The 26,635-nt window shown below is 36.4% G+C and overlaps 1 protein-coding gene across 1 annotated transcript in view; it reads left to right on the top strand.

Moving 5' to 3' along the window:
* Positions 1 to 19,844: 19,844 nt before the first annotated feature.
* KLHL1 (kelch like family member 1) overlaps positions 19,845 to 26,635 on the top strand; it is a 319,714-nt gene continuing 312,923 nt past the window's right edge. Inside the window, exon 1 of the mRNA XM_004604001.2 lies at positions 19,845 to 21,566. Within this exon, the coding sequence (XP_004604058.1) occupies positions 21,043 to 21,566 (524 nt within the window). The 5' untranslated portion in view covers positions 19,845 to 21,042. The remainder of the gene's footprint in view (positions 21,567 to 26,635) is intronic.

The following is a 26,635-nucleotide window of genomic DNA, read 5'->3' as shown; positions in this document are numbered from 1 at the left end:
TCTCAGATAAAGACTCATCATTAAAACTGCCAATATGTTTAACAGTATACACTGCTTTTAATACTTTTCATGCTTATTTAAAATGCATTATAACTATGATCAATACAAATGTTAATTAAAAATTATTATACTTTACCATTAATTTATGAAAAATTGTAAGTATTATTGAACAACCTATTGATGCTATTTTAAATTATTTTTAAAATCGACTTCAGAAATTTTGATTTTTTTCAACATATCAACATCCATTCTATTTTAAGTTTAATCAATTATAATGTTTTTAGTATAAAATATCTGATTTTCACAATTAACTCATTAAGAATTCCATAACTTACACATAAACTAGCAATGTATTTATTCTGAGCCATTTTATTTAGAAGATATAAATACACGTTGAATTCCTTTCATATGTTGGCATCTCTGATCAATTATTTCATTTATCTTTCCTAAAATATTTTGAAGAGTTTTAATGTCTGTTTCTCAGGTAGGTAAATAACTTTTTGAGATGCTCAAAAACTATTTCATGTTTATACAGTTCATAGGTACCAGAGAAAAAAGTACAACTAAAAGTTACTCTGAGTATGCTCTATTTTCTTAATTTAAGTTTTTGGGATATACTGATAGTGCTCCTTTAATTTAGAGCACCCATGGATAGATCTTTTTGAGGCCTTTCCTTGTTCCCTTTGTAATTTCAATTTATGCCTACTGGTTTTTCTACAATACTATTATCTTTTCTACATAGTATTTTGAACCAACAGCAAATAAGTTAGATATCTCAGTTTTACAAAAACGTACTTTTTTTCTTATATAGTAAATGTCATTTTGACTTATAGAGAGTTTCAACTCCTCTGTTGTTTAGCAGTACATATTTGATTTCCAATTTTGTTTTATTTAATTTTTTTCACCTCTGAGCTAATCTGGATATAAATTACCCACATAACAAAAAAAAACAAAAAAAAAGGAAAACATTATATTGCATATTTAACTTAATTAATTTTCAAGAATGTGTAAACAATTATATGTATTTTTTAGTCTCCAATTCACAATTGTGTCATTCTTTGAAATTAAATAATAAAATAAAAGGTGTTACTATTTATCAGAAAAATTATAAACTTTCTATTTAGTAAGTTTGAATTACAGATTACCACACTAACTAGAGCAAAAAAAATACAATTGAGTTAGTCTTCAGGAGAATTAAAACTTGGTGGAAAAATGACATTTTTGAGATTAATGATATAATATCTATGATGCATATTAAGTTGCCCTGTACAATGACAATGTAGGTTTAAAACACATAATTTTACTTGAGATGCAATTTTGGTGGTGATATTGACTAGTGCCTACAATAAATTATTGTGGTATGATACTTTCAGAAGATCTAGATACTAGTTTTTTAAATCTTGGAAACCAATAAAATTGCATAGTTGCATTGTTGTTTTAGTTCTTGGGTTAACAATTCCCAAAAGATTGCTAACTTACTCTTCTGGCTTGAAAAATTACTTCTTTCCAAAATATCCTCTCAGTTATTTCTTTATATTAAGCCCTTTACTGACCCAAGTCATTTGAACATAACATTTCATTTCTTCTTGCTTTTCCTTATTCTTCAGTTCTCTGATTTTCTGTAGGAATGCAGAGTCCTACCTTCTCCTTTGGGACCTGATCATTTTTTTTTCTTTTTTGGGTCACACCCAGCAATGCACAGGGGTTACTCCTGGCTCTGCACTCAGGAATTGCTCCTGGCAGTGCTCAGGGGACCATATGGGATGGTGGCAATCAAACCCGGGTAGGCTGCGTGCAAGGCAAATGCCCTATCCGCTGTGCTATCGCTCCAGCTCCAAGGAACCTGAACAATTTATAAAGTGAAATGATATTGGAGATGTTTGAAAAATATGAAATAAGAATTGCAATGTATCTCCTCTTATTTATTAAATATCCATTTAATAAATGCCAATTTTGAACATAGCATATTCAAATATTATTAATTAAACCAACATCACTATGTAAAAACAAATATTCATGCTTCCCAGCTCTAATTTCTAAAACTCATCACTGAATGATGCATATCTGATTTTTGAACAGGAATTTCCCCAAAGTAATTAAGACAATCACTTTTAAAAAAATCTTAATTCAGGGGCTGGAGAGATAGCACAGTGTGTATTTGTCTTGTATGCGGCCGACCACGGTTCGATTCCCAGCATCCCATATGGTTCCCGAGCACCGCCAGGAGTAATTCCTGAGTGCAAGGCCAGGAACAATCCCTGAGCATTGCCCGGTGTGACCCAAAAAAAAGCAAAAAAAATAAAATAATAATTTAGGGACCAGAGCAGTAGTACAGCGGGTAGGGTGTTTGCCTTGCATACGGCTGACCTAGGTTCAATCCTCAGTATCCCATATGATCCCCCAAGCACAGTGAGGGGTAATTCCTGCGTGCAGAGCGAGGAGTAACCCCTAAGCATAGCGAGGTGTGACCCAAAAAGCAAACAAACAAAAAAAAATCTTATATTTTCTCCATTCTTAAAACCCTTCTCTAGCTTTCCACTGCAGACACAACTGAAGTTGAAATCTGCACTATGAATTGAAGGTTTGTAAAGCATATCTGTGCTCTCATCTCCAGAAACTTAGCAGTGGTCTTTATGTCCTAATATTTGTTACCTATAGAACATACAGCAGCTATTTTATCTCTAGATTGTTCCTTGTTTTTGACCATCCGTTGATGGTTTTCTTCTGTCTGTTACATTTTATCTTTATTTTCTATATATTTTATAAAGACCCTATAACATCACTCTGAAGTAAAGAAATGTGGAAATGTGCACTGCAGATGAATATACTTAGAGCTTTAATGTTGGAGTCTCAGCAGCCAGCCTGAGACTTTGACTAAACCCCCTGCCCCTAAAAGCAAGACCCCGCCCTGTTTACAGGGGCCCAGGGGCCCTGCATTCCACACACTTCTGCATTCCACACACAGGCGCTCTGGTTGAGGAGACAATGGGATGAGGGGTGTGACAGTTAACATTTACCTGAGCTAGTTAACCCGGCCCTGAGATTGGGGAATACAAACCATTAAGTAGCATCTGTACTGAGTTCCACGAGATAAGCATGATACATGCGTGGAATGTCCCCCCTCCCCCGCCCCAGATTGTGTGTATAAAATGCCCTGTGCCGGGGCAGCCCCAGCCAGGGCCGGTGCTTGGCTCCGGCTGGCCGGGTTTTCGGCCCGGGTGCCCATGCCTCTGCAGAGCCGGTGGATGTGGAACAAGCGGGAACCAGAGACAGCTTTAGGAATTGGGGTTCCAGCTAGTGCTTGCACCCATGTATGGAGACTGTGAACTAAGCTTTTGCCCCACGCCGGCTAATGGAGGAAATAACCTTCTTTCTTGGTCTCTCTCCCCTCCGGGAGAAGGCGTGGTGTCCGACATTTTGTGGGTCCATTGAGAAGTTATGAACTTTTGGCGCGAAAAAAAAAAAAAAATGTGTGCTTTGAACTTGAAACAGCCTCGGGATACCGGGGCAGCCACAGCCAGGGCCGGTGCTGGGCTCCGGCCGGCCCGGTTTTTGGCCCGGGTGCCCATGCCTCTGCAGAGCCGGTGGATGTGAAACGAGCGGGGACCAGAGACAGTTTTAGGAATTGGGGTTCCAGCAAGTGCTTGCATCCATGTATGGAGACTGTGAACTAACTTTGGCTACATGCTGTTCCAGGAAGGGAAATGATTCATTTTCAAACTTAAATCTTTGCGGACTTAATTACTATAATACAGAAATTGTAAACCACGCGGCCGCTACTGCGGCCGCGCGACATTTTATCTCTTCATTCTCATCAGTGGAAAACTTATTATCAAATATTTCCCTGTTAATAGAGCTGTATTCTTAGGGGATAAATTCCAACAAAAATAGTGAGTCTGTTTTGAAACTCTAACAACAATAGTGAGTTATGTGTTGAAATCTGGAATGTAATCAAGGTAAAGAGAAAGGAAATGAAATTATCATTCACGTATAGGGTGGGTTGGGGGGTGAGGGGTGGGATGTATACTGTTTTTTTTTTTGTTTTGTTTGTTTGTTTTGTTTTGCTTTTGTTTTTGTTTTTATTGGTGGTGGAATATGGGAACTGGTGAAGGGATGGGTGTTTGAGCATTGTGTAACTGAGATATAAGCCTGAGAATTTTGTAACTTTCCACTTGGTGATTCAATAAAATAAATTAAAAAAAATGCCCTGTGTAAGAGTCAATAAATGGAGTCTGCTTGACCACCAGGCTCCCCCGCTCTGCTTGGTGACCTTCTCGGTCGGCTTCTTTCTCGGCAGTAGGAATCCTGCATCGAGCCAGGGCACAGGCTTCTCCCCTTCCCACTCCCTCTCCCATAGGGAGTAAGTCCGGTGACTTCGGGGCTCATACTCCAGTGTGCCAGGACCCCGACACTTTAATTCTTAGGTCATAGGATAAGCTAACGTACTTGACATAACGTGACCACCTGGCACATGAAACGCATCATTTTTATAGTAGTTCCTCTTATGTACCCAGGTCTTTCTTGGGATCAGAGTAAATGGTGGCATTGTCTATTCATAGTATTCTGAGTCCATTATGATATTTTATACCATCACGTAGGATGGTATAAATTACCCAAACCTCTGCCCTTTTCTTAGAATAGATTCACATTGGAGACTAAAATATAACTGCAATGACTGTCACTATATTATTTCTATATTATATTATAGTATATGTAATAGGATTATAATAGTGTTTAAGTTACAGCATTACAGAAGTGGAGAGACACAAATAGAATTTTAGACCAGAGAGTGCCAGTGCGGAAGGAGGAGAATAATGAGGTTGACTGGAAATAAAGCTTGAGAAAAGGTGGAGGGTCTGGGACATGTGAGTGATGGCTAAGGGAAATAACATCAACCAAAACCATACTGTCAATCAACAAATAGTGATAGGATAGGTGGGCAGGAGAAAATCAATTTAGAATTATTTACTTTTTTTATTTACTCACCCTTTCTATCTATTCAATGCTTTATATTAGTTCTAACAGCAACATTATAGGGATGATGGGGAACATACATCTAAGAAGTCTATAAGGGACTGTCGGTGCAATATTATCTTGCTACTTCAGAAAATTCATTATGACATTACATTCATAAAAATGTTATTTTTCATTAAGATAGCATGGTTTTATGATAGTCTGAATTCCGGAGTTAAACTTCATAACTTGTCAAATATATCCAACACATTGCAAGTACCACCCAAACTCCAAATTTAATTCATCACCATCCAATCAAACTCTCCTTTCCAGTACTTGTTTTTCCTAATCCCTTTCCTTTAGTATCCAATATTTTTTTCTTGATTGTAAGAGTTGATTTTTGTTTTGTTTTTGTTTTTTACTTTGACTTGATTCTTCGTATTCCACAATGTGATATTAGATAAACTTTTTCATTCTTTTTCTGACATTTCTCTTAGCTTAATCAACTCAAGTACCACCCTTGTTGTTACAAATAGCAAAGTTTATCATTCTTATTAAATACTGGAATAATACTATATCATATGTATTTGCCAAATATTCTGTCTCTATTCAATAGTGGATGGATGCATGTTGTTTCCATATCTTATGTACTGTGAACAATGTCACTATTGTCAGTACTAGCATGCAACTTGACAATATCCATAGAAAAAGTACAGAATCCAATTTAAAGAACTATAAAAGTAATGAGTACAACAAAGGAGAATGCAGCAAAATAATTATAAAAATTGGGCACTCCTATATGTAAGCAATTAGCTATAATAAAAAGAAACAAGAAAAATTAAATCACAACAAAAAAGAAACAATGAAATAAATGTAACAAAAGAGGGAAAAGGCCCATAAAATAAAGACTTTCAGATTGCTTTTTAAAAAAGAAGCAAAGCAATAAAAAAGAAAACATTGTCCTTAAAGATTTAGCACTGTTATAATGGCTGACTCACCTAAAACAGGTATTCATCTCAGTTTCTACTAAATGACAATATGTTCAATGAAAATAAAACAAAAGTACTAAATTTTATTTGTTTGTTAAAAGCTCCTCTACTCAAATGAGGTGTACATTCTGTGTACACAATGGGACTACCACTACAGGATGTACATTATAGGCACACAGTAAAAATTTTTAAAAATATGTTTTTATGTGTAAATAACTTTTGACAAAATCATACAAAATCAAGTACTTAATTATTTATCCCCAACTGTCTAAACTAGAAACCTAGCTATTTCAATATTGGACAATTCTGGTGTATCTATGTTTCAGATTAACTAAATACATTATTTTATAGACTATACTTAGGTTTGTTCTTCACAAGTATTTTTAATTATATTATTTAAAATCTTTTAAAATTGTATTCCTGGTGTACCTAATAACACACAATCTCACAATCTCTACTGCCAACTTCTGAAGTTTCTTTTCATTTTTGTTTTCTGTGGGAATACTGTGTTGAAAGAGGTGGGTGAATGTTGAGCTTCTATGTGTCAGTGACACTGCCCAGGTGTCCTCAATTTTTCTCTTCCTGCCCCTTTTTTATCTTTTTGGGTCACAGTCAGCGATGCTCAGGGGTTACTCCTGGCTGCAATCAGGAGTTACTCCTGGCAGTGCTTAGGAGAGCATATGGGATGCCGGGGATTGAACTCAGGTTGGCTGAGTGCAAGGCAAACGCCCTACCCGCTTTTGCCCCTGACCTTTGTTGTTGTTAATGTCTTTATACTGCTTTTATGGCACTGTGCATCACACTGGAAATCTTGAGGATTATGCTTGTTGTGCAGAAGAGATCAATTGGAAGTTTTTGGATCACACATAATGTGCAGCAAACTGGAAGTGTTGGGTTCTAACATGATGTAGAGCAGGGGTCACACTGAGGGGCTGGGATCACAGTGATGCACAAGAAACAGCACAGGAAACTGAACTCCGGTTCTCACTTAGACAATGCATGTGCTTTACTTGTAAACCACACTCTGGGTTCCAGCATGGTATTTTTCATATCTAGCACATATTATCCCAGACATATAATATATATTTAGTCAAAAAGAAATGCATGTAAAACTATTTTTCTTAACGTCACAGATTATGCTGTTCCATATGATTTGAACTCGATTTTTTTTTTCATGGAGGGAGGGGAGAGAGCACACACCTGGCTTTGCTTGAGGCTTACTCCTCGCTTTGCACTGAGGAATCACTCCTGACAGGACTCAGGACCATATAGAGTTCAGGGGATCAAATCTGGTTTGGTCGCATACAAGGCAAATGGCTTACCCATTGTTCTATCTCTCCAGCCCCTGATTTGAATCCATTTTGCACTGCAAATGTTTTCATGTGTTTGTGTGTATATATACACATTTATAGAAGTTGCATATTTTTGAAAGGAAACGCCAAATCCACTCTGTACTAATAGCTTTATCCTGTAACTTTTTTGGGGGGATCACACACATAATGCACAGGGGTTACTCCTGGCTTTGCACTTGGGAGTTACTCCTGGCGGTGCTCGAGGACCATATGGGATGCTGTAAATTGATCCCGGGTTGGCCATGTGCAAAGCAAACACCCTATTCTCCGTATTATACCTCCAACTCCTATCCTATAACCTTTTAGAGACCAACACTAACAGCAAAAGAAGACTGCTAAGTAAACTAGTTTAAAAATCCTATGTGAAAAGTAGGCAAGTTTAAAGGTTATTCTGTGCATAAAAAATTATAACCATAGTCTGTATACTTGTGAGTAAAACACAAAATGTATATAACAGTAATAATAGGCCCATGCATGACTTACTAAAAGTCTGATAAACTATGTGCTAACTTGATCTCTCCATGCTCCGTTTTTGCATGGTTCAGAAACAAACATGTAAGATAATTGTGGAAAATAACTGCCAAAATGTTCACATTATAATAATTATAGAAATGCTTTCAATGTCACATTTTGTGTGTTGTCAAAATCATTGTGTATGTATGTGTTTTCTGCCAAGATATGCCTCTATATCCTTGACTGCACAGAGCTGAGTGCAACACTAATTCTCAATACTAATTAAATGTCCTATGCTTTCAATTAGCTCTGCATGGATAGATATTTTTGAGTGTCAGAAATCTATATTCTGGGTTTTAAATGCTTATACTGATATCAGATAGATTTGCAGTAGATCAGAAATAATGAATGAATCTTACATACCATCTGCTTTATTGGCTCTAAGTGTCAATTTTAAATTCCCATTGGGAATTTAGAAAATTAGGAAAATAAAATTTTATCCTACTGCGCATATTATTTGAGTGATTCAATGTTTTCTTAAAAAGGACATTTAAAAATGTGTATAGACACCATGATGGTTACCAAAAAAGTGCTCCAGCACCAGTATTATACCCAGCAGTGCTCACAGTGTCTGGGCTTAAATAGTGTTTCACACATGCATGCATATGTGCTCTCTACCAAGCCTGGAACACAATGTTTATCTGCACTGCATTATATGTCCTGGTTATAGTCAGGTCAATAAATAGAAATATATCATTCTCTACCTAGGAAAATATACTTTTCTTAGGAAAATTTGTTCTTGTTAACATTTTCAGAGATTTACTTGGTGTGCCAGAATTCCTCTTAATCACAAGGCATTACCAATACTAATTTTATGAACTCTAAATGATTTATTTACTGACTTCTACACACACAAGGAGCAAAATGAGTATAGGTGATTTGTTGCTCTAGAGAATACTTTAGTGCATTTTTCCTACTTGAATTTATTTTAGAAAATACCTTACTTACATGCAGATTTTTTTTATATCGGTTAGCCTTACAGTTATGTAGAAGATTACTTTTAAAACTTTGACATTCACTTGCAAAATTTTATGTCACTCAAGAAGTAAGGCTTTGTTTAATCTGAATCATGCACCATGAATAATCAAATAGACAGTGAGTTGTATGTTTTTATGTATACTTGTGAAAGTTGAAAGAGGAACTGAAAAATTATATTTCAAAAAAATGTTCTGCCCCATGTTGGCCAATTTAACTAGAGGTCTGGGGAGAGTGTACAGGGAATGTCATGCCTTGCATATAGATAACTGTGGTTTGATCCCAGTACCACACGCTGCATGAGTATCATCAGGAGCAGCCCTGGAAGACCCCAGAGAAAGGCTGTGGTTGGCCAGGAAATCTTTGGCCCCACAGGAACTCAGTAGTACCATCTCCTCTGACCTCACATTGAACTCCCAATCATTAATTGGCTAATTATTGCTTTGGGGTAAGTCTGCTTCCTGAGCACTTGCTTAGATATACCAATACCACCCCCAATAAACATATAAAAAACTTAAAGATACATGGAAATTTCCATATTTACTAAGTGTCAGAAAAATCATTAACTCTTTTGTAGGTCTTATTTTATCTTATTTTCACAAAAATGTAATGAAGGATCCTGTCATTTTTCCAGAAAAGGTCATTGAGGTTCAAAGAAATTAAGACAACTCTCAAAGACACAGAACTGAACAGTAAGGGAAAAGGCTCAGGGATATAGTCTAATTTCAAGTCCTGCAAAGTTTCTCATCTGAAATGCTGTTTCCCAATCAAAATGCAAATAGAAGAAATAGTACACAGTATCATTTGCAAGTGCTATCATTTAAATATTTTTATGCAAATAATTTTCATGAATATTGCAATCAATCACCCACTGGCTCAGACCAGCCTCATCCATGAGTGAATCTGCTGAAAAACCCAGGGATGTGGGACTCCTGACTGAAATCTCCAGGCTCACATGAATTGGGAATGGGTAACCTCCCTCCATCTCTGTGCTTCCAGTAGCCTGGCAGTCACACCCACAAACTGCTTCTGGAACCATATAAGCTCATTAACAGCCATTATCCAGAAACTCAGAAATAAATCTCTTGGAAGCTTGGGCTCTGGTGGGGGGTGAGGGAAGGAGGGAGGGCAACTCACACCCGCCCCCTAGATTGCCCACAATAAGACAGACTAGTGTGGGGTCTGGAGGCATCTCTATGGCATGTCACTCTCTGTTGTTATCTTTCATCTTGTCTTATGATCATAAATAGTATTCTAATGTGTATGTGGGCTCTGGGCTGGAGCGATAGCACAGCGGGTAGAGTGTTTGCCTTGCATGAGGCAAACCTGGGTTTGATATCGCTGTCCCTCTCAGAGAGCCGAACAAGCTACCGAGAGTATCTTGCCTACACGGCAGAGCCTGGCAAGCTACCCGTCGCATATTCAATATGCCAAAAACAGTAACAACAAGTCTCACAATGGAAATGTTACTGGTGCCCAATCGAGCAAATTGATGAGCAACGGGATTTTCAAATAAATGTTCTATTTTTAACCAATAGTAATGATTGCACTTTCATGACACACTGTACATGAATGCATATAATAATAATTCTACATTTTTTGTATTATGATGTTACTATTATTGTAGTACTAAATACTTAAGAATTGTTTGCTTATAAGTTTACTTGTAGGGAGATAAATGCAATGATATTTGTATTTGATTCCCTGGTACTGCACTGGCAGTTTGATACTACTTTAATAAGTATTTATCAAATGGATAAAATACATGATGACAGTGATAACTTTTAATTTTTTATTACCTTTTTCCCTCAGAATTAAATTTTTAAATTCTTCACAAGTTACCCTTAGAAGGCATAAGTATAAAATTCACAATGTGTCAGCACTATACCTTATGATCAAATTTAAGCACCCATGTTAACATCAGGTCACATGGTGTGAGTAGGGTTAAAAATATCATTCATACAAGGATAATCCATTTACACAAAAGTTGCATATTATTTACCATTCCTATATGCATGAGACTTTCTCAATTTTACTCTTATATTAAATAAAGTACGTTATAATAGTAAAATTGGGGGGTTGCACATTTGTGCAAAATCCAATTTATAAAACAATATGAGAAAGATTGTGTTCATGAAACTTGATTTCTTCAAGTTCAGACTGTGTCTACTAATAGCACTGGTAATGTCTTCCGGCAATCCCTAATAAGTGATAGAGATCTTTGAACAATAATTTTTTTCAAGCTTTAGAAAAGCAGGTTTCTTTCCTAATAAAATCTTGAAATAAAATAAAAATTGGTTAGTGTGGTAGCCATCGTCATTAGTCTTTGAGAATACTTCAAATTCTGTGAATATCTTATATCAGTGAACAAGACCAGAAAAAAAAAGAGCATGGGTTGATTCTGCGAAGCCAAAAATGAACAGGACCATCTGAAATACAGAGAATAGAAAAAAAAGTGGGCAGAGTGAGAGGTGGAAATTAAATTCATTTAACTTTGAGGAAAAGCTGATCACTAGAAACAGTAGTACCTGCCATATGCCTGATTCAATCTTTTGTCATCACTCTATAGTCTCAGTCTCAGAACACTTTGTCCCCCTCAGTTTCGCTTTCTCCTAAACTCGTGGCTTCGAGAAAGTTACTAGAAAACATAATCCAAATGCATGATACCATGGTTCCCAATTCTTCAATGTATTACTATCCCATTTGGAATGAAAATATTAAATAACCTTGCATCATCACCTCGTTCTTCCAGCAATATAGAACTTGCTGTGGCCCTTCGCTCACTTTCATCATCACCCTTCCTCTAGCTGACTCAACTCAGGCTTTCTGATCTCCCATTTTCCACAAACTATCATGACTGGTGTCTTTGCTTTTCTATTGTTTCCAGTGGAGATACTTGCACATCTACGTAAATAGCAGAGGCATTTTACTCTTTTTCGGACATTGTCTAATCAGTGGGACTAAAGCAATAGCACAGCAGGTAGGGCTTTGCCTTGCACGCTGCCGACCCAGGTTTGATTTCTTGTCCTTCTCGCCAAGCTACCGAGAGTATCCCGCCCACACGGAAGAACCTGGCAAGCTACCCGTGGCATATTCATTATGCCAAAAACAGTAACAAGTCTCACAATGGAGATGTTACTGGTACCTGCTCGAGCGAATCGAACAAGGGGAAGACAGTGCTGCAGTGCTACCCTGCTTAATCAGTGGTGCTTGCTAATTCAGACTACTTAAATTCTTACTCCTTTTTCCTTCAAATCTCCCTGTTTCCCCTTCCCTGCATGTTTATTTGATCTGACAAATTTTTCAACTTGTTGAATTTTAATATTTACCTCTCTTTCAGAATTGTAAGTGCACAAAAAGAAATATATTTTGGTTTCAGTTTTTTTACTTATACCATTCTCTTACTTTGAAAATGACATAAAAGTGCTCACTATAAATGTGCGTGACTTCAGTTGGATCTGCAGACTGTATATGGTTCCCAGAATCCTGTCAGAAGTGATGCCAGAGCACAGAGCAAGGAGTAAGCATTGAGCACTGTTGGGTGTGACATCCTCCTCCCAAAAAATATGTCTGGATAATCATAAGACTTGGAAGGATAAAATAGTCACTTACTGTTTAATTTAAATTCAAATGCTTTATGTATTTTCCCTTTCCCCTTCCTTTGTCGACCTTGTGTTCTCTTAGTGACTGGGGTTGCATACTTGCCTTCTCATGGTGCCCCTCTTTGGTTGTTGTACTCAGCTGGTGCACACCCCTTAACTGTGTTGTTTACAAACACGTGGTGCAGCCACGAGGGTTGTGGCTGTGGGAAATCACACAGCTCTGAACTGAGAGGCACACACAGCACAGCTGCCAAGGCCAATATGCAGTTCATGCGTACAGTGCCTGGGTTGAACGTGTCTCTCAGATTGGTAAAGCAGGTATCTTGAGCCACAGAACTCTATGCTGGCCCTGGAATTTTTATTTTGAATGATACTAGAGATTGCAAATTTAAAGAAAAAATACAATTTAACTATCACTATCAAATATATTCCTAAAGATGCATATACAAAATCACTGTTTGATACTTTCATTTGTTTGTGTACTAAATATGTAGGTGCTTTTATAGCACTTTTGTTTACATGTTGGATTTTTTTTTCTCTTTCCTTCAAAAAATGTATATAACGATATAATATTAATTTTTAAATTACTTAGTGATTTTATAAAATTAATCACTATAAAGCACAATAAGTTCAATAGGATTTAATCCTTTCAGAATCATCCTAAGACAATCTCCTTTTTGGTAGAAATTATTAATACCCCAAAGAAAACATTTTTGTTTTGAAATATACTTGAAAACTACCCATAACACACAGAGCACAGACGCAAATTTATACACTTTTATTAAGAAATTATTTTGACAATACTAGAAGTCTGTCATATACCTAAACAGAAAATTTATGCAAAATTATCGGTCTCCAAACCTTGAGTCATAATTCAAGAAAAGACATTAAGAACCACACACATAATGTATGAATCTCTTAACAATAAAATTGTATGCAGAAGTAAAAAGTATATCTATGAAAAAATATATAAGAAAGATAGAGGAAAATATCTATGGGTAGTCGAGTTTTTTGATATATTTTTTCTTATATTACGCATCTTTTCCTAAGTCTACCTAATTAGATTTTGGCATGGAAGGATTAATGAAATGGTTGCGTGGCACGTTTGTGAGTTGTTCTGAAAATTATCTTAATTTCTCAGACCATCATTTTAGAATAAAATGATGTATTAAAAATCTCCTTTTTCTAGTGTCCTCTTTTATTTCTTGAAGTAGTGTTTTGTAAAAATAAAAAAATTAAAAAATCTATACCAACATCTATTAAATAAAGTATTTTATATTTATCAGGGCATAGGAAAAGATTGAAATAATTTAATATAATTTTCAACTTTATCCATTTTTTGCTTGTCATCTTTTATAATTTGTTTCTGAAAGTGAACACTAAATTTAAGATCATAATCACAGAAACTATATAACATTATGATTCTTAGATTTATCTATCCTAATATTTTTTTTAGACTTTATGGCATGATTTAATCAGTACATGTCATAATTTTCTTCCTCTGTTAAAATCTGAAAAATTTCCTTTTTCACAATGACTAGTAGCTAAATAGCATGGAATTTAAAAGGGCCTATAATTGCACAGACAGACTCTAGGGGAAAGGGGTCTTGGTTAACTTTTCACAATGCTGACAAGTCATGACAATTTTAACTGGGGAACAAATTGTATATTGATCAATGTAAAAGTCAGGAAAATACTGGTGCATTGAGTTTGGATGTTCAAGATAGAAATTGGAATTTATTTACTTACAATAGGACTGTTCAAGGATTGGAGCTATATCACAGCAGGTAGGGCATTTGCTTTGCATGAGGCCGACCATGGTTCAATTCCTCCCTCCCTCTCAGAGAGCCTGGCAAGCTACCGAGAGTATCCCACCTGCACAACAGAGCCTGACAAGCAGCCCGTGACATATTCGATATGCCAAAAACAGTAATAACAAGTCTCACAATGGAGATGTTACTGGTGCCTGCTTGAGCAAATTGATGAACAATGAGACGACAGTGCTACAGTGCTACAGTGCTACAAATAAGACTGTTAAAAAATAACTGATTTATCAGAAACATTTCTTTTAGTTTTCAATATATAATATAATTGAAATAAAAATAATTGGATTATTACTAAAATAGGATTTATACAATTTTAGCTGCTATAAATTCACAGATCTATTATTTAAGAAATGTATAAAATCATACATTATGATTTTTAAATGACATTTATATGTCAGTTTTTAAAATGACATTTATATCTTAATTGGAATTGCATTAAGGTAAACTTTTATGCGATGATAGTAAGGAAAATATTAAGGTTCACTCCCAGAGCCAAATCACAGCTTGCAGTGCTTAGGAACAACTTCATGCCAAACTGAACTCAGGTCTTTCCTCTATCAGCTCTGGGCTTTACCACTCACCCTCTCTCTTCCTTCTTCTTCATTCTTTGATATTTGTTCTTTCTTCTCCCTCCTTTCTTCTTTTTTCTCTCTTACTCTTCCTTCTCCACTTCTGCCTTTTTCGACACCATAGATTTCTAACAGATCTAATAATAATGTAAATGAAAGCAAATTTAAAAAAATTGGCCAGTATGGCTTGAAATGGAAAGAGGAGTGTAAAAATATGAGAAGAGGAAAACTTTGAAAGTTCTCAAAACCCAAGTTCAAATGTGATTTGAGGCAATAAAAACATAGTCACAAAATGCAATCAGAATCAATTAAATAGAAGAAGATATTTTCATGCCGTCTATAGCAGATTGAAAAATTTGTAGCCTTGTTGCAACTTACAGTTATATTTTTTGTTTTGCCAATGTTTAATAGACATGGTGAATTCTTCTTTATAACTACTCTAAAACATATTGTTTATAAACTATCAGCTTACTGTTTTATTTGTTCTTAATGGACAAAATCTCAGAAATACACATCATCTTACAGTGATATTAAACAAAGAAAAGCGACATGAGAGCAACAAAACACTATTATCGATACTATTATTTTATTTTGTCTTTGGTTTGGGGACTCACCTGTGGTGCTCAGGGATCACTTCTGGCAAGGCTCAAGGAACCATAGGCCTATCCATGTGTACAACTCTGGTCAGCCACATACTAGACAAGTGCTTTACTTAATGTTGTCTCCAGCCTAATGCTTTAATAGTTTTAGAAATCAAGTGTAGCTTAAGCAGTTTCCCTTCAAAATAATCTGGCATAATTCAAAAATGTCAAACAAGAAACCTCAAAATGTTTTCTATAATAAAAACTATGAACTAATAGCATGTTAAGCATCTCTTCACCTATATTCTATATGGAGTTTTTGTTGTTTTGGTTTGTTTGTGGGCCATACTTTAACTGTGCTTGAGGCTTCCCTTTGACTCTCTGTTAATGGCTTCCTGATGGCCCTCTGTCCAGAGAATGATCTTGGTGGTGACTCAAGAGTGTTTGAATGTTGGATATTGAAACTGGGTCAGCTGAGTGGAAGGCAAGCACCCTGCATGCTGTTCTATCTCTCAGACCCCTACATTAAATGTGCAGTTTTCAAAGCAAATTAAAATTAACTGTCAAAACACAACCAAGATGAATGTGAAGCTATGGTAGTTACAGAGAGGAAGAAGAAAAGGATATAGCATAGTATGAAGGGTAGAGAATTATTATTTTTATAATAATACAGCCTTAGGACGTTGGTAGTTCATGTGGTAAGACATGCATATCTATATAAAGGAGCTTTATTTACCTAAGTTTATAGTGCTATAAACTATTGTAGATATGCAAGTTAATATTTTGTTGTTGTTGATGATTTTATTTTGTTTTGCTTTTGTGCCACATGGTCTTTGGGGCTACTCTTGGATTGTAGTTCAGGAATCATATATACATTTCTGGGAATTAAACCCATGTCAGTTTTACTACAAGGTAAGTGCTAACCACTTGTACTATCTCTCTGGTCCCCGTTTTTAAATTTAAAAGTATATAAGGAAAAAATGTCTTTTTATCATATTATGCAGCCTTGAACAGTGAAACTAATAATGAGTTTTCACAAACCAACTCAACACTCTGTAAACAATGTTAGAAAATTAAAAGAGCCACAAATAAGATCTAGATCATCATTTATATTAATGCATTTAATGCCATTTGAATTCATGCATTAGTAAAATTAAGAACAGTTTTCCTACGATATTTTAAAAATATGTGTACTTGTTGACTATCAAATCACAATGTTAAACAAACATATTAGAGGAGTGCATTAAAATAGCCCCATGGGATTGATTACCACCTACAAATGTTTATTAGTCAGTTAATTGCTATATAACTAAATTGTACCTACACTGTAATAGATATTAATAGACTGTGGACTATTCTTTTTTGTTTTAAGTTATTGATATTACTTGTCATCATCACTTGTCATCCCGTTTATCCTCAATTTGCTCAAGCGGGCAGCAGTAACATCTCCATTTGTCCCTGTCTCATGGGAGTGTAGCCCAATGATATCTGCTTGCTCCAGGGACAGGAAGAGCCTCAAACCATTCATTCAGGGTTTTGATGAAGAAGTCTGTCCATATTGTTGGTGGGTGGCCAGGAGGTCATTTGATATCCCGTAGAATCCAGTCAGTAGCAGCTCTAGTCCAGCGGTCGTCTCTGAATCGCATTACGTGTCTGGCCCATCTGATTTTTGATGCCTTGGCAAAAGAGACAGCGTCCCTGATTCTTGATCAATACATTTGATATTACAAATGATATAAATTTAGCATTGTTTCACAGCACTATGTTTTAATTATTTTTAAAAATAAAATTGATTAAAATTATTGATTTAATTTCCATATCCAGAATGTTGGGTACTAATTTAGGTATTATCCACTCATTTTCAATAATAAATTTTAATAATGTAATGAGATATGTTGCAGTAAAATTAAAGATACAAGTACAAATGTACATAGGAGAGACCCAAGGTATAACCTTTTAACTTGAATTATTAACCACTTAAATGCTTTTGTTGAATATTATTATGTAGAAACAATGGACTAGATACTGTAGAAAGACTGTCAAAAAGATTAAAGAGAATCAGAGTTCACTTTTTCTACATATGTGTAATAGTAATTGTATGTATTTAGAGAATGTTTAATAAAAATGTTTGCGGTCTAGAAAATGCTTAAGTTTAAATGACATTCTATTGATTATTTAAATATTTGGATTGCAGGAATTTTAGTATATTATATTTATTGATATTATATTTGTGATTTACCAACTTTGTATATCTTATACCCTGTTGATTTAACATTTATATGAAGAATTTACTTATATACAATACAGGAAATTCTTGAACACTCTTCAGGTTATTAAGTATCCAAATTAACCATTTTTGCTAAGATTGTATCAGGAAAGTATGGCAAAATAAGGACAATCATTTGAAAATAATAGTTTGATTTAATTAAATAATAGTACTAAAATACTCTATTTTATCTTTAAAACAAAAGTGAAGCATGGTTGTTAGGATTCTTATGTAGTGACTTTTTGCCATTATATAAATATTCTTTACCCTTATAAACTTGGTTATCTTAAGTCTTAGATAATTTACGATTTATTCAGTTTAATAAATTTAATAGTAACAAACATTAAAATAGATCATAGGTTATCTGTCAATTCATTTTGACTAGATAATCTGTCTTTTTTTAGTTATAACTTTTTTTTCACATAGACATACTTTCACATTTGCTATTTGACCCAGTAGATGGCAAGTGCTTAATTATAAAAATCTTATTAAGATATAAATGAATTAGGTGATTTCAAAGACATACTCTAATATGTAACATTAAATCATAATAGCTTATATTATTTTTGATCATATCATCTGTGTCTTTAAATACCACTTCTTTCTCATTTCCTCTCCAAATAACCGTGCATTAGTAATAAACTTTAAAATAGATCATACTTTATTTATCATTTCACTTTAACATGCACATTTTATTTCCCAAATCCTAAATATTTTATTTGATAATTAAGACAAATTGGTTTAAATGTATTCCTCTGAAAGAGTAATTATTTTTTTATTATGCAATGTTTTGAGCAGATTAAATATCACAAGATTCACAAGTCGATATTTAATCGTCAGCTATTAAATATGGCATAATGGTTTTAACTAACATTTCTTTATAATGTATCCCAATAGTACATCTCTTTTTCATCACAAATTACTGAGTTTTAAATGAACAATTTATAAGCTGTATAATAATACTGTATGCATTGCATGAACATTTTCTAGTGGATAAATAAGGGAGAAACAGAATAGAATTTTAGAGTAGCAACATAAGTGAATTTTAGATTATAGTTTTAAATGACTATGGTATTTATTAATGGAAAATAGTATTGTTGCATTTATACAAATACCATTTTATTTTACTTTAAGAAAGTTAAAAATTATGTCATGTTGAATAATCCACAAATCACTACTTCCTGTAGAAGTCATTTAGCTCTATGCACTTCAGATGCCTACATTACCTCTGATGGAAAGTTTTCTCCGTCCTGTTCATGATGTGTAATTTCATGCGCTGTTTTGTTCCCTACGGGAAACACTTTCTTGATTCTTTACTTGGATAAAAATGATCTGTCACCATTGTTTGCTTTAAAGGACTTTTTTTTTTTAACACTGAATACTGAAAGAAAAATCAAGACTCAGGGGATTGCAGTCCAGCTGTTGTAACATAAATCAATATTTGAAATGCACAGCAGAGCTTTTTCTTTCTCTGAAAATAGGGACTTGCGTACTTAATTTCTTGCTTTATTAAATGTCCACGTTTGTTTTGGAAGAATTGGAAATTTCGCTTTTGTTTTTGTTTAAGTATAATGTTAACAATGGTGTCACAGGAGATAATAATATAAGTGCACTTAAGTTTTTGATTCCTGGTTGGAGGTGGGGGTTGGGCGTTGTGAATTTCATGAATGGGGAAAGCAAATCCCAGGCGAATCAGGAACCCACTACTTCCCTGATCCCTTTTACCTTCAGCAAAGAGTACTAGGTTCTAGTTTAATGGCTCTATAATGGGGAAGAAATGAAACATGTTCAGGTGTCCTATTTAGTAGGGAATCACAATCTTTGTCATTCTTAACACCGGCTTACCTGAAAACACAGCTTCTGTCTCTGATCAAGAGATTCCACCCCCCACCCCATACTATTCTTTGAATGTATTTATTCATTGCTTAAATTCTCCCATGCATCTTACACCACGATTTATGTACTACAAAGCTACACCTTGAATGTATCTTTTATCACTTGATTCCAGTTCCTGGTTCACACTCCAAAAAGCTTTCTCAAGGAGGGTGCACAACAAATGCACTGGTTTTGCAAAACTCTTCCAGGCACTCAGGTGCTCATCTGCAAATTTCTGCTCTGTGCCTCTGGCCCCCAGGGTGAAGCAATGCCTGAGTGCGTTAATAGCAGAATCACAATGTACGTGTCAAATGGTGGCATCATCACACTTTGACGCCAGCATCCCGGTTTCTTCAGCGTCTCACTACAGAGAAACTCAGGCTAAAGGTTAAAGGATGCGGTTTATTAAATAATTCCAACCATTAACCTGCAACCTGCAAACCCATGGCAGCCTATTAAGTTTACGCTATCATGATTCATGCTTGATGTTTACTGATGAGAAAGCTTAATGCCTGTTTGCTTTACTTTTTATTGCCACCCATAATATATAGAGAAAGGAGCCTTGAGGGGGGAGGGGCAAAAAAGGTTACAGGACCCACGCGAGGGGACAATAAGAGCAGCAGACTCAGTTGCATCAAGATTGAAGCCTTCCCTCCCTCCCTCCATCTCTCCGTATAGGCCCCAGCGCACATCTGCGTCACTTACAGGGGGGAGGAGGGAGGCGCTGAGCGGAGAGAAAATTGGAGTGTGAGGACCTTGACAGCTTCACAGGCGGGCTTTTCCATTTGCCTCCTTGTCTTTTGTGGACTATTTCCTTCTCTCCTTTACAAACCGACTCTAAAACCACAGCTCCTCGCCTTGCAGAAGGCAATTGACTTTCTCCTAGATACCCCGCAAGCTCGCCAGGACATCCTTGGGGAACCCAGGGACAGGCTGGGACTCAGGTGCATCGAGGAGGCTGCGGGGTGCGCTTCTTGGAGACTTGGGGCTTTCTCTCTTTCTCTCTCTCTCTCTTTTTTTTTTTTTCCTCGTCCTCTCTCTACGCTCTCCAGACACTGAACTCTGAGCTGCAAGGACAGGAGAACCGACACCTTTCGCGACTGACACTGTGCCACGGGGTTGCAGACCAGGGAGGTGTATTCCGGCTTCCCTTTCCGCCGCCTCGGGAGCATCGGGGCGCACCAAGCTCCCTCTCTGGGGAGCCTCGCTCGCATCAGGGTTCGCAGGACCGGGAGTCGGGGTGGAGGATTTCAGCTCCAGGCTCCTGGCTGCCACCTGGGCTCTGGGTTGGGTGGGCTCCGCCGCACGTCTGACCCCAGCCGAGCCGAGGCGCGCATCGCTGCCGTCTGCGCTCCCTCCAGGGTGGCGCGGAGCGCGGCGGCTTCGCCCCGACGGTGCCCCCCACCCACCCCCCTTCTCCCAGCAGAGAGAGCCCGACCAGCTTCCAGCTGCAACCTCGGACCCTTCTGGCCTCTCACTCTCCCCGGTCGGTCAGCGGCTTCCGCAGCAGCCCCGTTCCCTTTGCCTGCCTGGAGTTAAGGATGTCGGGCTCTGGGCGAAAAGACTTCGATGTGAAGCACATCCTGCGACTCCGCTGGAAACTCTTCAGCCACCCGTCGCCGTCTTCCGGAGGCCCGGCCGGGGGCAGCTGTCTGCAACAGGATGGCAGCGGCAGCTTCGAGCACTGGGGACCCAGCCAGAGCCGCCTGCTTAAGATCCAAGAGAAGAGCAGCATGAGCGCTTTCTGGAAGAAGCCATCCTCGTCTTCCTCCTCCTCCTCCTCCACCTCCTCCTCCTCCCCTTCCTCGTCCTCCCAGTCTTCTTCCTCCTCCGCCTTCAACCCACTGAATGGCACCCTGCTGCCAGTGGCCACGAGGCTGCAGGGGGCACCGGGGCAGGGCACGCAACAGCCGGCCAGGACTCTCTTCTACGTGGAGTCCATCGAAGAAGAAGAGGTGCCAGGCATGGACTTCCCAGGACACCCCGAAAAAGGGCTGGTCCTGCAGGAGCTCAAAGTGGAGCCCGCCAACTCGAGCCAGGCAACAGGTGAAGGATGTGGACACAGGTACAGTAAATCCCCAAATGCGGCATCCAAACCTGTCCCAGGTTCCACTCATCCTCTCCCCTCACGCCCTCATCCTGCGCGCTCTGCTAGTTACTAAATGCAAAAAAAAAAAAAAAAAAAAAAAAAGCCGACTGAAAAACTCTCTTGGGAGACGTGAGCCCTTATGGGGTGTTTCTTGTTTTAGATTTTTTTTATTACCCAAATTGTAATCTCATTAAAAGTTTGCTCGTGAATTTCCATTGGTTACAGACACATTGGATTTTTTTAACTCACCCCCCCCCCTTTTCCCGCCCCCACCACCTCTCTCTCCCTCTGAAGCAGAGTTACCACCACAAAATGAACATATAGGCATTTTGGTAAATCTGGTGGAGTGGTTCTCATAGACCTGGTATGATAATATTCTTGGTATTCTTGTCAGAGATTTGCATCAGTCTTTCAGTTATCTGGGGTGTGCATGAGGTGAAACTTGACTAAATACATCTCTTTAAGCAAATGCATCACTATTCAAATGCTTCTCTTCCACTGCACTACTAATTAGCTTAGCATGTTATCTAGGTTCCCTGTAGCTTGAATCCATATTCAAAGAGCAATGAACTGGACAAACAGAGGCCAAGGACAGCAGTGCCATTTTCCCCCACTTTCCCCCCTTGGCATCCACCGTTATTTTAATACATCACAAGTTACCTATCTGTGCTACTTTGTGGTTATTACTTTTGTTGTTTTTCATCTTAGAATTGATGTGTACATGAGCCCCTTGACTTTCAGTTGCTGTGATTTTCTTTTTTTTTTGTTTGTTTCCTCAATATGGAATGGTGTTTATTTAGTTAGAAGGCCAGCATTTATATTTTATGTATATTATACTTTTGATTGAGAATTTTCGAACATTCAAGACATAGAAAGTCTCCACTTGCATTAAACTCTGAGTTTTGCATTTTTACAGATTTGATTCATTATTATTCTGCACCAGAGCATAACTAGTTTGAACATATAATGAGTTTATAAAAAGACTTGCATTTAGATTCATATGATATCAGAATATATTATTGAGGAAGAAATATAGGAAAAACATCAGAAAATGGTAAAACTATGCTAACATGTTGAATTATATTTCAATGACAAATCAGAAATTGAAGCAAAGTTTTAAAATGTTCGATCCATTAAATAAGCTTCTAATAGAGTTCATTAAGTCACAATTTTAATGAACATAAAAATAATATGCAGTCATATTTTAAATGATTCTGACAACCTTAAGTTAGAGATAGAAAGATGTCTTTTTTTCTATTATGTACATTAAGTGACTCAATTTGAAATTTAAATCTTTGACCATAATCTTAATGCTGGTAATAATGCAAAGTTATTATTTTAATGAGAGAGTATAACTTGCCATTTTCAAATATGATGTGACATTCATATGTGGGAGATTTCAAAAGTTTATGTTTAATTTTGATATTCTTGTCACTTAGTAAGATATTTCACTACACACAACTTTGTGTACTATTAACATTCTCTGATGTTATAAGACCACTAAAAATAAATTCTGGGACTAATAGAGCACCTTTATATAAATATCTATGTAAAATTATATGGATATATAAGTATAAAATATATTTATTTTTTATTTTGGGAAATTATAAACATTTACAAATGCTCCTTAAAAGCTAAATATTACCTTAAATATTTAATAATTGACACTTCATTGAAGATTATAGCTGTGTGACTCAGTGCAGAAATATAAATTTAATTTAATATTTTTAAACTCTTCACATCACCTTGAAAATTTTAACCTACTGATAATATAAAGAAGTTTACTTTAAAACATGTATTTTTAATAAATGAATCGTATTCATTATGATTCTTGAATAATCATGGGGCTTGAACATGTTCATGTAAATTGGAGAATATGAAAATAATAATGAAGCATTGGCTTAAATTGTCATAAATTAAAGGGCAAAAAAATCTAACAACAAAATGTTTAGTTAGTGATGATATACCATGTGATATAACTTAAAGTGTTTTCTTTACTTTTGTATATTAACTTTGTATTTTTATTTACAAAGATTTATAAGTCATGCAAATTTGGGAAAAATGCAAGTGCCATCATTACTAATGGAAAAAGGGATTCTTAGGCAGGTCTTCTATACAGCTATTGAAAAATAGTTTTGATTTTTTACTTTAAATGTCTTATGAAACAATACTCAAAACCTCTAAAAAAGCTTTGTCTTAATTATTTTTTGTGTGTGGGTGGAGGGTCAAATTGAAATTCATTGGTGCTGAACACTTTAAATAAATTTTAAATTCTCATTGGAAAATAAGTTAGTGCTGATGGTATTTAGTACATTTTTATGTGTTTTTATAACTCAGAGTATTGGTCCTGTGCTCATTATAGATAGAAACCATTTACTGAGTTTAGTAACTGACTGTTATCAATAAATATTACTTTATATGCACTGATTAAGGCTAATTTATTAGAAGAAATTTTATATGAAAAATATACATGAGGTATATTATGTTCCTGGCATGATTCAAACAGGAAATCCACATGATGTTTATGAATAAGAATGCCAGAACTATATGAACTCTTCACAATAATTGCAATTACTTGGGTTGTTATATTACAAACAGTGATGCCACTTTTGATACTTGGTACTCTTTCAATTTGTACTCCAATGTGTTTCTGAATCTTACCCTCTCTCAGTGCTAGGATCAAATCCAGTGACTCAACCATACAAGACATGTACTCTGTGGTTTAACAGCTCCTTTAAAACATAAATTGATCAGATTGGAGATTTAGTATAGTGAGGAAGGTGTTTGTCTTGTATTCGGGTCGAACTGGGTTTGAGCACCAGCAACCGGTCCTCCTAGCCCACCAGCAGTGATTCCTGGGTGCAGAACCATGGATTAGCCAAGAGCAACCCACGTGGTTGTGGCCCTGAAAAATAAAATTGACCCATTTGCCCTTTATTTTCTAATTTTCACTTTTTTTTTCTTGCACTAGCTGGTAATGCAGTTTTAGAAAAGTATAGGTAGCTCAGTCCATATAATTTGTTATTAAAAAATTAAGAAAAATTAACCACAGTGTGCGCACATGGAATCACAATCACCATAGCCCGTTAAACACCAATTTCTCGGGCGGGCCCAGTAACATCTCATTTCGTCCTTTCCCTGAGATCTCAGAAGTCCATCCGAACTTGGCCCTCCCAACGATGTTGCACTGAGGGCTCTTCAGGGTCACGGGAATGAGATTCAGCTTGTTACTGGATTTTGCATATAAATACACCATGGGAAGCTTGCAAGGCTGTCCCCATGGCTCATGGAATAACACCTGTTAAACCAAAATTCTGGAATGGTCAGGGGCTGGAGCTATAGCACAGCAGCGAGGGTGTTTGCCTTGCATGCGGCCAACCTGGGTTCAATTCCCAGCATCCCATATGGTCCCCTGACCACAACCAGGAGTGATTCCTGAGTGCATGAGCCAGCAGTAACCCCTGTGCATAACTGGCTGTGATCCAAAATGCAAAAAAAAGAAAAATTCTGGAATGGTCAAATTGAACTTGAAGTGCAAAGGGAAAGAGAAGACTGAAGACAGATTTATTCTGCAAGAAGGTTTTTATCTGTTCTCCCCTGGTAAATAATTACCAGTATCCCCTGGTAAATAATTACCTGGTAAATACTTACCAGTTGTTCACTGCCTTGATTATTATAATCTTAAGAATTCCCATTTTAATAGTAATCAGTTTATTATTTATTGTATGCCATTTATTTCTATTGTCTAAACTTAATTGTTATAAAGTATATTGCATTCCATAACTATAATATTTTTTATAGTTTAGCATGGATATTGTATTTTAGTGTATAATTTTTCAAAATTCTGTGTGAAATAAACTAGGCATCCAAGAGAAATATTAATATTTTTGCAATTGTTGTGATATGAGTTGGAGATAAGAGGCAGTGTTTAGCTGCTTACATTAAAGTTTTCCGAGTTTTCACATAGTGTACCTGATTATGGTGTTAGATAAATATTCTATATTTTAAGATCTTGAAACTTAGAAATTTCTTATTTCCTGAACTGTTCTTTCCTTCTCAATTTGCTTCTGTATCTCAGAGTATAACTCTCTAATTTTTAGGTTGTGCAAGCCAGATATCCAGGTTCATGTTTACCATCACCTTTTCTATCATTCTCAATATTCCAGCAAATTCTGTCACTTCTTCAGAAATTTCTCCTATCATGCTACATTTCTCTGGCTACATTGTTTACGTCTTTCAACTCAAGTTCTGCAACAGTCTACACCATTTTTTTGGTTCATTTTGCTACCTACGTTTTACTCACTATTACTAAATCAATGAAAATAATGAATGCAAAATCAAATCTTTTCTTCCACATTAGTCATATTCCTTAAAAACAATGTTTATCAAGGCATTTCCATCATTATTTGTGTTTCTTTGATTGTTTTTTTAGCCACACTCAGTGGCGCTCAAGGTTTACTTCTGGTTGGCTCTGTGGGACGTGGCTCTGTTTGATAGCAGGGACTGAACCTGGCTAGGCTACATGCAAGGCAAGCCCTGTGCTATCTCTCTAACCACAAGTCTACCATTTTCTGACCACAATCTGTACTGTCTATTGCCAACTAAGCCCTGATTTGTCTACCTCATTGCCTTCGCCCTCTGTCTTTCAGACTCAGTGTCCTTTAAAGATAACCCTGACGTTGGGTGTGAGAAAATTATTTCTCCTCTTTATAGAGGAGGAGAAATGTTTCTTCTTTCAGCTCTTCTGAGTTCATTTTGATTCATTGTTGAGATATCTTCAATATGAGATCCACACCTTTCTCAGAGAAACACTTAAAGATCTTCCAAGAAACTCTTTTATATTTCAAATACAAATTTTCAACTTTGTTTTATGTTATTAGAAAAAAAATCTTTTTTCTGTCAAAATTTTTATTATGCTTAGTAAGCAAATATGTGTTACTGTTGGTTGTATTATCTGCCACTAATTCCTGTTGCCCAGTTTGCTTTACTTATCATTCTGGCCTTATGTTAGAGCATGTAGTCACTCAGTAAATACCTTTGCATGA

The sequence above is a fragment of the Sorex araneus genome, chromosome 1, assembly GCF_027595985.1.
Source record: "Sorex araneus isolate mSorAra2 chromosome 1, mSorAra2.pri, whole genome shotgun sequence".
NCBI lineage: Eukaryota > Metazoa > Chordata > Mammalia > Eulipotyphla > Soricidae > Sorex > Sorex araneus.
The sequence above is the reverse complement of the archived record's forward strand: the minus strand, read 5'-3'. Positions and strand labels throughout refer to the sequence as shown.